This window comes from Trachurus japonicus, chromosome 13, assembly GCF_045865225.1.
Source record: "Trachurus japonicus isolate A0001 chromosome 13, Traja_1.0".
NCBI classification, from domain to species: domain Eukaryota; kingdom Metazoa; phylum Chordata; class Actinopteri; order Carangiformes; family Carangidae; genus Trachurus; species Trachurus japonicus.
In genome coordinates, this window is record NC_140919.1 from 35,546,874 (window position 1) to 35,561,549 (window position 14,676).

The window sequence follows — 14,676 nt, forward strand, 5'->3', positions numbered from 1 at the left end:
CAACAGATTCTTGTGTCAAATAAAATGTGAAATGGTGAAGTGTGTTTTAAAGAAAAATGACCTAAAAGCATACATAAGCATAAATTAAACAGGGTTATGTTTTAAATATTCTTCAGTCATTTACATAGACTGAAAACACAATTTTTGAAATTGCTTTTAAATGTTGTCTGCTTTTTGACAGGGCACAGACTCTGGGATGTACACATGCATGGTATCCAGCGCCACAGGGGAGACGAGCTGGAGTGGGATGTTGACTGTCAGAGGTACTCACACCAAAACCCTCCACACTATGTCTCTCTGTTACACTTCACACTCTGTCACTCTTACAATGCACCTCCTGTGCTCAGGAAGCCACGTACTTTTGTAGCTAAAATTCTTCATACAACCACATGGAACAAAAATCCACAACAGCTCTGTTCCCCGTTTCTTTAACAGACGATGGAGTTCCTCCAGTATCCAAAGTGTATGAGTTCAGCCAGCTTCCAGGGCCTCCGCAGAAGCCTGTAGTGACGGAGGTGACCAAAAGCACTGTCACCCTCACCTGGCAGTCCAACCCACATGAGGGCGGAGCCGCTGTCACTTCCTACATTATTGAAGCTTTCAGGTTTGCAGTGACACACATGGGCATATCTGATTCTGATTTGAGAATATTTACAGCGATTCTTGGGTTGTAGATATGATGAAGATCAAACTGTCCACCATAAACCAATATGTCTTTAATATGGTAGCCTGGGTGTCCATTTAATGTCAGAAACATATTCATATAAACAGTATTATCCCTCATTAGACAATGGAAACAATTCAGTCCATATAATACAAAAACTTACAGAACAACTTTGAATACATGCAAGTTAATAGTTTATAACAGTATACCTGTACAGGAAGTGGCAAAGTGCAGATACAGCAGACACATGGGTAAGACTAGTATAAGCCATTCACCGCTTGTTTATTAATTAATAATAGATATGAATAATATATAACAAGTGAAAACAGTAACATTAAGAACACAATCCCTGGGAAAAGGAGCAAGTATGAGTAGAAACATCAGGAAAAGTACATTTATATGATGAGAATACATAAAATGAAGGAAGTGAAGACATATTAAGCAGCACAATATAATGCAATACAATAGCATTTAGAAGTAGGTTTCAAAGTAAAAGTATGTTATTCCAAAGCCACAGAAGTCCTCAGGTCACATATGGGGGTCAAATGTGATATGGGATAAAGCTTTTTAATGATTTTTAATGCATTTTACATGGTATCTTATTAACAAATTAATTAACTTTTAGAGGTGAAATTGGTGGAATGTGCCTCTGATGTTAGCCAATATCATTATTATCATTATTATTTAGCTAGATTGCTAGCCATGGAGGCATATAATAAACATTAATTATTTTATTGATGTAACTTTAACCCCATTTTCCTTCAACCTCAGATAAAATTCAGCATAGACTTCCGCTGCTTAATTTTCCACTCCCTGATGAAGGTCTCACTGTCTGTAGCTATTCCAGCTGTATCCACACTCTCTCTCTCTCTGTTTTATTTGTTGGTTCCGACTATTCCAAGATAATGAAGTCTTCTTCATTTGGAGTCATTAGAGTTTGGGAATGACTCATCTCCGCCTGAGGGAGAGACAGTTCTGTTAAGTGACGTCCTGAAGTGAAACCGTGACACTCACTGCATCAGTATTTAGCAGTGGGATCCCGAGGAGAGCCATAGCAGCTCTAACAACCAACCAGAGGCTTTAGTGAGACAGACAGTGAGAGGAAGAGGAGACAATTACTGCGGTGGTCAGCTCGGCAGCTCTGTCCTGTCCTGGGGCAGTGGAAGGAAGGGATGCCAGCCCAGTTGGAGAATTCACTCATTTTGGAAGCAGGAAAGAGGGTGCAGACTAAATGCACAGAAAAAACAAACAAACAAAAAAAAAACACGCAAAAGTCCAGTGAACTCTGTGTGGAACGAAAGCTCAGTGTGGTAGTAGTCTCACATGCACAGCTGATGATCACGATCTGCTTGCTGTTGCACGCTCCGCCACTGACAAATTGCTTGCAAATGTTTGTTTTGAGGCAGAAAGAAACAGAAACTAATGTTTGCTTTTCTGTTCTAGTATCCCTCCTTGTGTACAGGACATTTCAGAACAATACATTTCTCTTTTCAATTTAAATTTGATTTTATGATGTAAAAGCAGCTTCTACAGCTTCCACTTCAGAATTTGTAGCTTTTAGAAAGAAAAAAAAACAGGATGACTCTATTTACAAAACCGTTTCTCCAGAGAACACTTTCCGAGGAAGGTTTCAGAGGAGAAAACATTGGAGGAAAATGCTGCGGCCCGCTTCTTATAATTACCTCACCATTTTCTTCTCCACGGAGTTTAGGGAAAAGGATAAATTGCGCTCGTGCTGTTTGATGGCTCCCATCCCTGCACAACATGGTCTCATTCAGAATCTGTTGTTATAACCTGCTGCTATCAAAAAGAAGGAATAACACTCGTCCTTGTTCGGACCACAAGCTGAGACCACGTATTCCATTTTGTTCATTTATTCAATTGTGGCTGCTAAGATGCGTTGTAATGTGTGCAGGTTGTTTAAATAGCCCTGCACTTACAGTAAAGGAGCTGCTTGACATTTCTTTGGATTCATATCTGTCAGTTAAATGTGACGCTAAATCCAGGGGATGGTTAGTGCATAAAGTAGGGAAACCACAAATCTCCATTTTTACACCTTAGTAAAATTAAAAGTAAAATTGTACAGATTATGAAAACCTGACTTTAAAGAAACTAGTGGCAGACCCAGGCTAACCGTTTCTTTCTGCCTAGAGTCAGTATGCTAACCTAAGCTAACTGTTTGTAGTACCATGTGCAGACATGACAGTGTATCTGTGGATCTACTCCTCTAATTTACAGCATAAAATAATGATGCTTAAATTATGGATTAAAGATCCCAAATCACTTGGATCAATTAGTTGAGTAGGCAAATAGTCAGTTGATGTAAAAAATAATTGCCTGTAATTGTAATGAGTTAAAATCGTTCATTGGGGGAAAAAAAGGTCAAAATTATTGATGTTTGTGAGGCTTGGCTATATTTTTTTTTCTATATCACTTTAATTGACATGCAAATGTAATATATCTTGGAATGGACTCGTGGTTGACCTTGCTGTGGGAAATGATGATGGTTATGATGATAATGAGTATTTTCATTTCCTGACCAATTAATTTATCAATTGACTGAAAAATGACAAATAATAACTTAATTATTAGAGTAAGTAGCCTTGACTTGCAATCCTAACCCCAATTTATTTACCACCTCACCTTGAGATATTACACTGTTTTCTCATAGTCACAAAGTTTCAGAAAAAATGTTTTTGTGTCTGCTACATTGTCTATGTTTTACCCAGCACTTAAAATTCAGATCTCTGCTTCTGACATTCTCTGTTCCACTTTCATCTCTTTGTGCTATCGGTTTATCAGCAGCCGGCCAGGAGTTGTGATCAAACCCATTACCTTGTTATCTCAAATTACATGATAATGAAGCGGTGCTTTCAAGATAACAGGAGTGAAAAGAATATTGGCACAAAGAAGAAGGGCAGCACTTCTGTCTATTGAGACAGCACTTACAGACTGGCTGCCTACTGTGTGTTTAATTAGCAGTGTCATTTTAAAGGCAGCAAACACCCCTTCAGATAAAGATCTTGACCTTTAACTGTGACACCTTTATTGGACCTTCCCATAATCCTTTAATCATCAGATCATGATCAAAGTCACTCGTCAAAATAGAGAGGAGATGGATTATATTTGATATCATGAAAGGTTTTCTTTCTCTTGTTTCTTACCATTACATATTGTCACTCATTCCCTGTAGCCAGTCAGTGGGTAGCACCTGGCAAACGGTGGCAGACCATGTGAAGACGGAGAGACACACAGTCGTCGGACTCTTCCCCAACACCGTGTATCTCTTCATTGTAAGAGCAGTGAACTCTTACGGCCTCAGTGACCCCAGCCCTATCTCTGAGCCTGTCAGGACGCTCGGTAAGTTACATAAGCAAAGATAATCCTTCTTTTTTATATGATATGAATCCTACTGTGCAATCTTCTTTTCAGTTTCTATTTTTAAAAGAAATGAATCAGAGATACTGAACGCAGCGCTGCGGCAAAGATAATGTGCTACATGGTTTGGAAAAACTTGCTTTGCATATATGTCGCCTCAAAACGTATTGCTTTCTCAGTGTGATGCTCTTCTGCCCTGAGCAATGTTGAACTTCATCAAAAACCTTTTTCTTTTTCCTTTTTTTTTGCCCAGCAGTTTGTATTCAGCTGTTTTATTGGCCTGGATTTAACAGATTTCATTTTTGTTTCAGATGGGAGTCCTACAGAGCAGGGTGTTGACCACAGACAGGTGCAGAGAGAGTTAGCAGAGGTGACTGTCTACCTGCAGAAGCCTGTGATTCTCTCTCCTACCAGTGCCAGGATTTCTTGGACTGTGAGTAGATTACTTGGCTGATGAAAAAGTCCAAACATTAACTTCTAAAACTCCTCTAAACATGACTTGATGCAGAGTAGAAACACAGCAAGTTCCACCTTTGATTACTGATGTAAATGTAAATTATGTTTTTTTCCCAACATTTTTCAGGTTGCCCATCCGTCTCAGTACGTTCAAGGTTATCGCGTGTTTTACCGGACTATCGGCAACTCCTGGTTGGTCCAGAATGTGGAGGACACGTCTGACCACAGCACCATTTTAGTAGATCTGCTTAGCAGTACAGAGTATGAGGTCAAGATACGCCCTTACTTCAATGAACTACAGGGCCACGACAGCCTAATGGTTCTGCTACGGACCCCTGAGGAGGGTAAGAAGAACTTACCAGTTGTTTTGTCAATAGCTCAGACATGTACTGTCATTTCCCTTGAATGAAGAACTCAGTCTAAAGCAGAGAGCAGGAAGTCCAGAAATGCTGAAGCAGAGAAGAGAAAAAGAAAAGTAATCCCTTTAATGTTATGTATTTTTTAGATATTTAAATTTAGTTTATTTTACACCAACATGTGGCCTTTTGTGAAAGGAGGATTATGGAAACATGTAGGCTGCTTGTACAGTAAAATGTGTTAGGCCTATTACAGCTGTCAATTGACAATTTGTTAATGATGAAGCTGAAATGTATTAATTCACGATTAAATCTTTTTAAATTCAGACCATTAAACTACACCAAAAAATGAATTCAATTTGCTAAGATGGTAGCCACTGCTGACTCTGCTACTGTAGGCCAGTTAGCCTCCATATTAGCATGAAATAGTTGTTTCTGTTCTGAACTTCTGAATTTAGCCACTATCTCATTTATCTAAAAATAACAACAACATACCATACTATATAAGTTAGTGTACCAAAATGTATACATTTCAATTACAATATTTAGCTTCAAAATAAGCATAAATGCTGTAAATGAAAGTCTTTTAGCTAGTGAACAGTGAGTCAGCAGAACAAGCAAACATATCTGTGGAGATGATGTTTTCCATTAGAAAAGAGTAATACATTAATATTAATTTCGCTTTAAATGTCAAGTTGATTTCCATTCTCTCTAAAGTTAGTATCAAATAATCACACCATTCATTCTTATTCAGATATTACTCACCTGTGAAACGAAGCATTGTGTCTTGGTAATGTATTGATATCTATGCATGATAATACTAGTATTCATTTTCTTCTTTTTTTTTAGTTTTAAGTGCTCCTCCACAGGCTGTATCCGTGGTGCAGCTCACCAACAGCTCCAGTATCAGCGTGTCCTGGGAGCCTCCGCCTAATAGTATTCGGAGTGGCATCATTCAAGAGTATAAGGTGAGACCATAGTAATTAGCGCATGACGACACCGGGCCCCTGAAATTACGTAACCATGTTATTGTCTGATGCAAATTTCTTCCTTTAGAAACAGTGATGAATCTGTTGACTGCAAAAACATAAGTGGGACAAATGTTTCGCTTAATAATCCATGTTGTTTGTGTTTTTAAGCAGTCATTAGTCTGTGTTACTCAAATTTGTCATTTTGATGAAAAACAAAACTAACAATTAGTGATTACTCAATTCTTCTCATCTGCTGCCAAGACGAGAGCTGCTGCCACCAAGAGAGACTAAATTGTGTCATCAGATTCTCGGCTAAGCACTGACTGTCTCTGTCATCTGTTTGCTCTGTTGAAAAAACACTCAGTTCTGATTATCTGTCTCTTGGCATGAGCACAACACTGATTACTAATCATTAGGCTGCTATTTTTCAGGAAAAAAAACTGAACATGCAGTACTATTGTCTTGAGTTTTCTTCCCATCTGTGCCTGCATGTTTAGCACGTCAGCCAAAGCTAAAGGAGATGACACTTAATCCACTTTAACGTTCAATTTTCTTAGAACTACACAGCGTTTTATGCAACCCTTAAAAGGCTTACAGTAGATGTGAAAAATTAAATGTCAAATCTGTTGTAAGGTATTAGAGGTTACATTTCGATTACAGCTCAGTGTTTTCAATTCAAAAGGTTACCTTTAGGAAATGTAGGGAACTACTGTATAATAGATACTGGCGTACTACATTAGTGTTTGGACTTACTGTAATGCTTAATTTTCTTCTTTTTAACTATAATTTGAATGGACATATTATACTATTTACACCTCAGTGCTATGACCACTAGTTTATTTTAGCAAATTTCAGATACATACCACAGGTTAACCACTGTCACTGAGTCAAACAAGATTTCTGAGATCTTCTGTCTTCTGAAACCGTCAGGTTATTTAAATCAGGGCTTAAAAACATGACTCTTTGCTGCAGCTAACTAATAAATCACACGCATAACATCTCACAACTCAGTTCAGCTCACAGCTTTTTACCTTCTTGCCATTGCTTTTGCTTATTAGAATGTTTTTTCTTCATTAAGTATTGATGTCAATGATTTGTTGAAAAAAAGACCATGGTGTTGCAGGTGTGTGCGTGCGCCCGTGTGCCGGTGTGCATATATGTGTATGTGTATGCACATGTGTCATCTACCATAACTAAAAAAGTTGATTGTTCCTTGAGCAGCTTTGGGTTTGTTTCCTGTGCAAATAAAACCCACAGTGAGACTGCACCCACAGAGACAATAGTCTTGGGTGGCTGAGAGATGCTGACCTAAGTGTAATCAAAAGCTGTGATGCATTTGCGTCCACTGCCAAAGTTGCTGTGCCTTTTAATTTATTTATCAAGTCAATAAAAAAAAATAAAAAAATGAGCTCATGACTTTCAACTTTAAAATGTGAGTGATTTGAAATGTTGACACCTTTATGAATATTTAATTGGAAACTACTAAAACTAATAATTTTAAAAAATAAAAACAAGTAAAGCAAAATGTTGAAATAAATGAATAAAAATGGATGTATGTTAGAGCACTGATTTTGGTGCTTCAATTTAAGAAATTTAAACATTTCTTGCACTGCAGGGTTATATAAAATCCAACATGCGATAAGTCATGTGTTTATTTGCAATATCAGGATTTTAAATCTGGCTTTTAACTGTCATTGCACTGACATCCCATTCTTTTTCATCTCTGCTGAATCTTTGCTGTCATTCTCCAACTTGTACGACCAGATCAAATCTTCAATGCCAAAAAAAAAAAAAAGTAAACCACCCAGGCAACGCAGGCAACATCTTATCACAGGGCGTGCAGGAGACACCAATGTCTTTATGTGTTTACGTGTTTGTGGACTTCACATGTAAACCCTGTGCGTTTGGTGTCAATCAGGTCTGGTGTCTGACCAGTGACGGGAATCAGGAGAGCCAGATAAACCGAACAGTGGACGGAGCGGTTCTGTCCATCCTGCTGACAGGCCTGCTGCCTGACGTCCACTACTCTGTCGTGGTGGCTGCTGTGACCAGCCTGGGTGTGGGCGCCCAAAGCCCGTCTGTCAGCTTGCTTCTCAGTGAGTCACTCAAACTGTTCCAGCCCCTGCAGATAGAGGAATTTGGCAAGATGTGCCCTGAGCCGGCTGAGTTTACGCACAGGTTGGATTATGTGAACGTTGATTGTGCCATTTGAGTGACTTCACATCTGAGGCGTCATCAGCAGCACTGATGTTTTCAATGTGTAAATAAAAAAAAAAAAATCTGAGTCACAAAGTGAAGTAGAAAAGTTTGTTAACGCCTAACTTTATGAAGATATTTTAGGAACTCCAGCCTCACTCCTTTCGCTTTTATCGTTTCAGAGTAAAAGGACTGGTTAATTACATAGTTATCCAGACAGGTAGTGGAACAGAGGCAGAGGAGCTGTGCTGCTTTTTGTGTTTTATGAGATATTTTCCTTCTCACATTGCCTTTTACTGCATTTTATAAGAAATTCTTGAACATTTTAGAAAGTAATTTATTTGATTGTCCAACCTCTGTTCAACCCCACCAAAATCAACCGCCTTTCAAGCTCACAAACTGAAACATTATACGTTTTTGTTAATATTAATATTTTAATATATTCATATTTTTGTTCTGTTCAGAAAGCAAAGAATAAAACAGGTTGTGGTGATAAGACTCCAACAAGATATCTCCTCCCAGCCAAGAAAAACCACAGATGAAGTGCAGTTCAGGCAGAGCGCTGAATTATTGGCTGATTGGCTCCAGCTGTTTGCAATATTCTTTACAGTGATTAGATCATTCACAGCTGTGTAGCTACTCACTCATCAACCACACATGTACATAACAGACAGTATAACCTGACTGCTTTGCTGATCCAGCTCCCTCTTTATGTGGTATATGAAACCAAATTGCATTGACAGGATTCCCATAATGCCTTGTGCAGCCTTTAGCGTGACAAGAGGAGGTATATTTGTATTGCACCCTGCTATGCCCACTGGGTTTTCATCTAGTTGTCTTTACACAGGCTAGCTCTTTCTCCCTATTGGCAGTTTGAATGCTAAGCTAAGCTAACTGGCACCTGGCAATAGATTTGTTTTACAGATCTAAGAGTGATAACAGTTTTTTCATCTAACGCTCAGCAAGGCAGCAACTGTTTCCTAATGTATTGAAATATGCTTTTAGATTGAAAGACACCAGATAATAATAATAATAATAATAATAATAATAATAATAATAATAATAATAATAATAATAATAATAATAATAATAATAATAATAATAATAATACATTTTATTTGTTGGCGCCTTTCAAAAACCCAAGGTCACCTTACATGTAAGAAATGAGACAAAAACAAGAAACAAAACAGGTATAAATACAATAGCACATACATGAATACATACAAAGAAAATACAGTGTGGCTAGAAACATAGATAAGGTGGATAAAATGGTGTGGATAGTATGATGACACATTTTTTTTTTTACCCAATAATATGTTATCAGCTTTCTGATTTGACTTGCATCATCATATGGTTGTATTATTGTATTGTATTGTTTTTCTCTCAGCCCCCCCACTGGATGAGGCTACGACGCCCGTGAAGAAAGGTGGTAACCTCCGCATATCAGAGCAGATCATAAACGTCATAAGCCAGCCGGCGTTCATCGCAGGACTGGGTGTGGCCGCGTGGTTGGTGCTGATGGGCTTCGGCGGTTGGTTTTACTGTCGCCACCGCAGGAGGAAGCAGCTGGGACACTACACCACATCGTTCGCATACACGCCAGCAGGTGAGTGGGAGAAACAAACAAGTGTTGACTTTTATCCTGACAGGTGCGATGTGTTCAAACGTGCATGGAAATTTGAAAATGAAAATCTGACATGATTTTACAGCACCTTTGTACCCCTGATGTCAGACGGGCTGCGCTTTTAACCCATAAGAACCCAGACCCATTTATCCTTGAAGGAAAATTAACTGGGGTGAAACACAGACCAAGTGGAATGCATGGAACACATTTTTGAAGTTTTTTTTGAAATAGCGCCACCTATTGTCAGAGATCTGGAATGTTGCATATATGTCACATCGGGCGTTTTTGGTATCTTAAATTTTCACTTGAAAATAAATGGGCTTAACATTTTCTTTTGCTCTGTAACACAAATTTGACCTTTTATTTGCATTTCCATAACATATATCAAAATTACAAATTTGCTGGTTACTATTAACACCTTTTTAAGACAAGTTTCACAACAAAAAAGGGCAAACACTATAGAAATGCGAATATTGCCTCATATTGAAGGAACTGAAGCCTTAAAAGCTGTGCAACCACAATTTTCTTTCCAACTACAAATACCTTGGCATCTGGATGGACAGTTGTCTTAATTTTAAGCACCATATCACCACCCTCATTGCTAAACTAAGAACAATACTTGGCTTTCTATACAGAAATAAGCACCGTTTTCCTACTCACCACAGGAAAAAAATTGGAGACACTATTTTTTCTCTGTTTTAGACTATGGAGATGACATCTATGGAAGAGCTGCTAGTTCCACTTTGATTCCCCTGGATGCTGTTTACCACTCAGCCTTACATTTCATTTCCAATGATTCATATAATACTCATCACGGCACTCTTTATCAAAATGTCGGCTGGTCATTTCTGACAGTAAGGGGAAAACAGCATTGGTTTTTATCCATTTTTAAAGCCCTGTCACAGTTATTGTCTCCTTATTTATCATCTCTGTTAACTATGAAATCACAAAACATTGGTACCCACTCACAGAACTGATAGTTGGGTCATATTCCATTCGTCAGAACTGAGCTGGGTAAAACGTCCTTCTCTTACAATGCACCACATGGGACCCTCTCTCCCATCAGTACAGCAGTCCAGAACCCTTGTCTCAAACCTGGTTCATGACTGTTTGACTGAGTTAACTTTTCTTATTTGTTTCCTAATATTTTCTTATGTAAACTCTCATTCTTCTTTGCTGTATTTGTTGTTCTGTATACAACATCTATTGCACGTCTGATGGTCGTCAGTACATCCTGAACACTGTATCCTATTTTGTTACAGAAAATACAGCAAAAAAGCATAATTACATTAATATGGGACCAGCATGGGATACTAAAATCTTGTTCATTTACTGAGAAGAGTGTCTCTGCTAAATCTGTGGTTCAATTTCCGGACTGATATATCATTTTATTAAATATTGATTGAATTTGACATTATTTTTATGTTAACATTTTTAAATTATGTTTTAAATTGAACAACATAGAGTATATTAATTCAAAATACCTGAATCACCTAATTTAATTGAGCAGTTCTTTCCCATTTTCCTCATTGTGACATAGGCGTCACATGGTATTTTTCCTGACTTTTTTAAGGCTAAGGCCCGATGTGACGTATATGTCACAGCAATATTTTCTTAAGTTGTTTTATATGAGTTTCTTCAAAAAAATGAGGTCAGAACAGGTTAAATACAACAAGGGACATGTTATAAAAGGATTTGCATTGTGAAATGGGTGGTGGCTTATTTTATTGACAGAAAGCAAGCTTTTTAAAAGTAGCGGCCTCTGTGAAATGTGCCAACTCTGCTGGCCACCATCTTGGAAATGTTGTCATGGATAGAGAGATTCACAGAGAGTCATGTGACTGCACCAGGATGTTGAGTAGATGTCACTTAGGGACTTTATGAATTAAAAGTTTAACATAAATATGTGTAAGGGGCTTTCCAGGACACTTGAAGGCAGTGTGACACCCGTGTCACCGTGGGTCCTTATGGGTTAAGAATGAATCGTAAAAAGTAAAAAAGGTTCAAATGACATGAACCGGGATCATTTTCAAACACCAACAGATGCATTCTGTGACACAGTCATTATATATCTTTTGTTCATAAAATAAAGGAATAAAATAAAATGAAATCTTTTATTTCAAACAAAGTGACAGTGACAAACTTTATGGACCACTGGGGATATCTTCAGCAGCGATGAATGTTTTCAATTTTACTTTGTATTTTGCAAAGCAATGCCTGCACTTTCATCACATGTGCATGAATTAAAATGTATTTATCCCCATTGGGCAGTTCACATGGCAGGAATAAAGCAAAACACTGGCGCAAATGTAAACAGTAAGCTCTACATACAGTTTATTTTAGCTTATGCCCTTTGGCACATGAGCACGTAAACACATCAGTTGTTTACTGACTTTGAGAGATATTTGTTCATGTTCATAAATACTCAATGGGCGGCCTGAGGGCTTAAGGAAAACACATTAGATCTGAATTTTCCATGAATATTTCACAGTAACTATTGCTGCCACACTAATGACTAAAGATTGTATTATATCACATTTTAGTATGGATTCTGTTTTCATGTTAATTTCTCCAGATACAGCATTGAAAGCAAGAAACAGCTGCATCAATTCCTTAACATCTGGATTTTATGTATTGCTGGCAGCTGTGTAGGATAAATTGTTCATGTGAAATGGCAAATCTTTTGAAAACAGGTTTAAGACTTAAATTTGTATCTTTTTTGTTCTAAAACGTGATTTTATGTAAATTCTTCTTCTTCCAGTTGGCTTTGCTCACAGTGAAGGATCTGGGATCATAAATGGAGGGTAAGATGAAGCCACTTTTGCTGCTTTGAAGTTGCCACTGTGTGTTTAACGTCAAAAGTACTGATATAATCTCCCCTCCCTCTCCAGGCCTGGTTTGTTGGGATCAAATATGGGAAACTACCCCTGGTTGGCTGACTCTTGGCCCACTCCGAACCTCACTCACAACAAAGACTCAGCTAACTGCTGCTCTGGCAAACTGGACTCAGACAGATATTATAACAGTAAGAGCAAAACCTTAACAGTACTGTAAGAGTGAAATAGCAGATTATACTGTAATACTGAATGATAAAGTAACAGTCTTTTGCTATTCAGCAGTTGGTATCAGGAACTACCCGACCCAGTCTGAGAAACGCAGCACGGCGTCCAACGACAGTCCCATCTACAGCACCATCAACACAGCTGTTGAAGACGACCTGCTCGCGTACTACGACACCTACTCCAGCACCTCCTACAACCAGGGTCCGGACCCGTACAGCAGCAACCCAGTGCTGTCCAACAGTGGACTTGCGGGACTGGAGCAGGACCTGGACCAGTGGACCATCCAGTCCGGCCAGTCTGGCTCTGAGTATGCCAAGCTCCAGTATACCAAGAAAAGCAACGGTGAGTCTTCCCTTCCCTTGTAGTGCCTTTTATTGACAAGGACATTTATACAGTTGGAGCATATACGAGCATTGTTGTCATGGTTACCTGGTTACCTTTTATCCTACCTTATACAGACCATGGTCCTCAACACAAAGGCTTTATGTTTGATGTACTGTCTGAATGCATGTTTTATACACATACGAGCGTGACCTCTCGCACCTGTGTAAAATGTATATCTAGTCTCAAAACGAACAATTTATACTTCACATTAAGACACCACAAATCCCAACATAGCACAGGCACAGGCACAGGCACACACACACACACACACACACACACACACACACACACACACACAATTTATATCATATCAGATAAAAGAATGGGAAGAAGATACAGATAAAGTAAAACACTCTGCTTAATTTAAGGGGACACAGGTAACATGTTAAAATAAATGATGGCAGCAGATTTGTGCAATTAACAGAAAACCGCTGCGAGATCCAAAAATCAGGACCAAAACAAGCAGACAAAGCACAGGCACATGGCAGAAAGACTGTCTGGCAGAGAACAACTGGAAACAGACCAGCAGGGAGAGAATGAGCAAATGGGAAACAGGTGAACATGTGACTGGGGATGAGGGGCAGGTCAGGTGATTGTGCAGGCGGGCGGGTGGGATTTGCAGGCTCTAAAATAACAGCAGAATTAGAGCATGCATGTGCAATGTACTGGACTGAATGGAAGAGAGGATGAATGAGCAGAAACTCAAACCCACGATGTATCGGAAGATGAAGATCAAAACCTCCAGCTGCTCTCACAGTGTAATGAAATGTGATTATGATGGAGTTAAAGATGATTGATTAAGAGTTATTGTGGTCTCTGTTTTAAAATAAACTGTAATTCGTCACATACTGTTAAGAGTAAGTGCATGGCATCAATTGATGTAAAAAAAAAAGTATTTATCTCATTTTATTCTTTATAATGCCCATTTTATGTTTGTCATTCTACATTAATTTGGGTTTTCTTCTCAGTCTTGTCCCTATACCTAACATTACCCTGTTCTGAGGGTAGCCTACCGTGAATGGTAATCTAAAGGGGTTGAAAGACTAAGTGCTCCATCAGTTTCACTTGCAGTTATTCTAGGAACATTAAGGTGCCACTTGAAGAAGAAAGAATGTTTCTTTTTACTGACTAAAAAGAAACATCATTCAGACACTTATAGATAAACCAGGGAGGAGAAGGGCTTTAAAAGCCTGTATTAAATTGAGCACATTAATTATTTAAATCAACCAGCAGTTTCAAGATCAGGGTTCAGGATGGAGACAAAAAAAACCCTACTTCACTAAATGACACACTGTGCTTTGTTGTTTTAGACAAACTGGTGAAGCAGAAATCCACTGGATCTAAGTCGACTCCTCTTACCTGGGTGGATGTTCTGTCCCTTCCTCTTCCTGCCAAAGACAAGGGCCATACAAAGACGGACAGAGGAGAGGAGCAGCACAGGTGAGGCTTGTCACGACAGTCTAAGTTCTACATCAAGGACCCGTTTCTCCTCCTCCGAGAGCCTTTTGTACTCCCTAATACTCTTTCAGTCCGTTTATTATTAGCACCAAGACCTCTGACTTCACCTACATGACAGAGAGAGTTA

At 38.7% G+C, this 14,676-nt stretch overlaps 1 protein-coding gene across 4 annotated transcripts in view; it reads left to right on the top strand.

The window, feature by feature from the left end:
- Nucleotides 1-14,676, top strand: part of LOC146976424 (roundabout homolog 2) — a 57,438-nt gene that overhangs the window by 37,501 nt on the left and 5,261 nt on the right. For 2 of the 4 annotated variants that reach the window (XM_085796220.1, XM_085796223.1), the window contains exons 10-21: nucleotides 182-263; nucleotides 436-604; nucleotides 3,858-4,024; nucleotides 4,354-4,475; nucleotides 4,626-4,842; nucleotides 5,704-5,822; nucleotides 7,744-7,921; nucleotides 9,409-9,627; nucleotides 12,407-12,449; nucleotides 12,537-12,670; nucleotides 12,765-13,049; nucleotides 14,402-14,531. In XM_085796220.1, coding sequence (XP_085652346.1) covers nucleotides 182-263; nucleotides 436-604; nucleotides 3,858-4,024; nucleotides 4,354-4,475; nucleotides 4,626-4,842; nucleotides 5,704-5,822; nucleotides 7,744-7,921; nucleotides 9,409-9,627; nucleotides 12,407-12,449; nucleotides 12,537-12,670; nucleotides 12,765-13,049; nucleotides 14,402-14,531 — 1,865 coding nt within the window. Of the gene's footprint in view, nucleotides 1-181; nucleotides 264-435; nucleotides 605-3,857; nucleotides 4,025-4,353; nucleotides 4,476-4,625; nucleotides 4,843-5,703; nucleotides 5,823-7,743; nucleotides 7,922-9,408; nucleotides 9,628-12,406; nucleotides 12,450-12,536; nucleotides 12,671-12,761; nucleotides 13,050-14,401; nucleotides 14,532-14,676 lie in introns of all 4 variants that reach the window. The other 2 variants (XM_085796219.1, XM_085796222.1) reach the window with 1 other exon arrangement.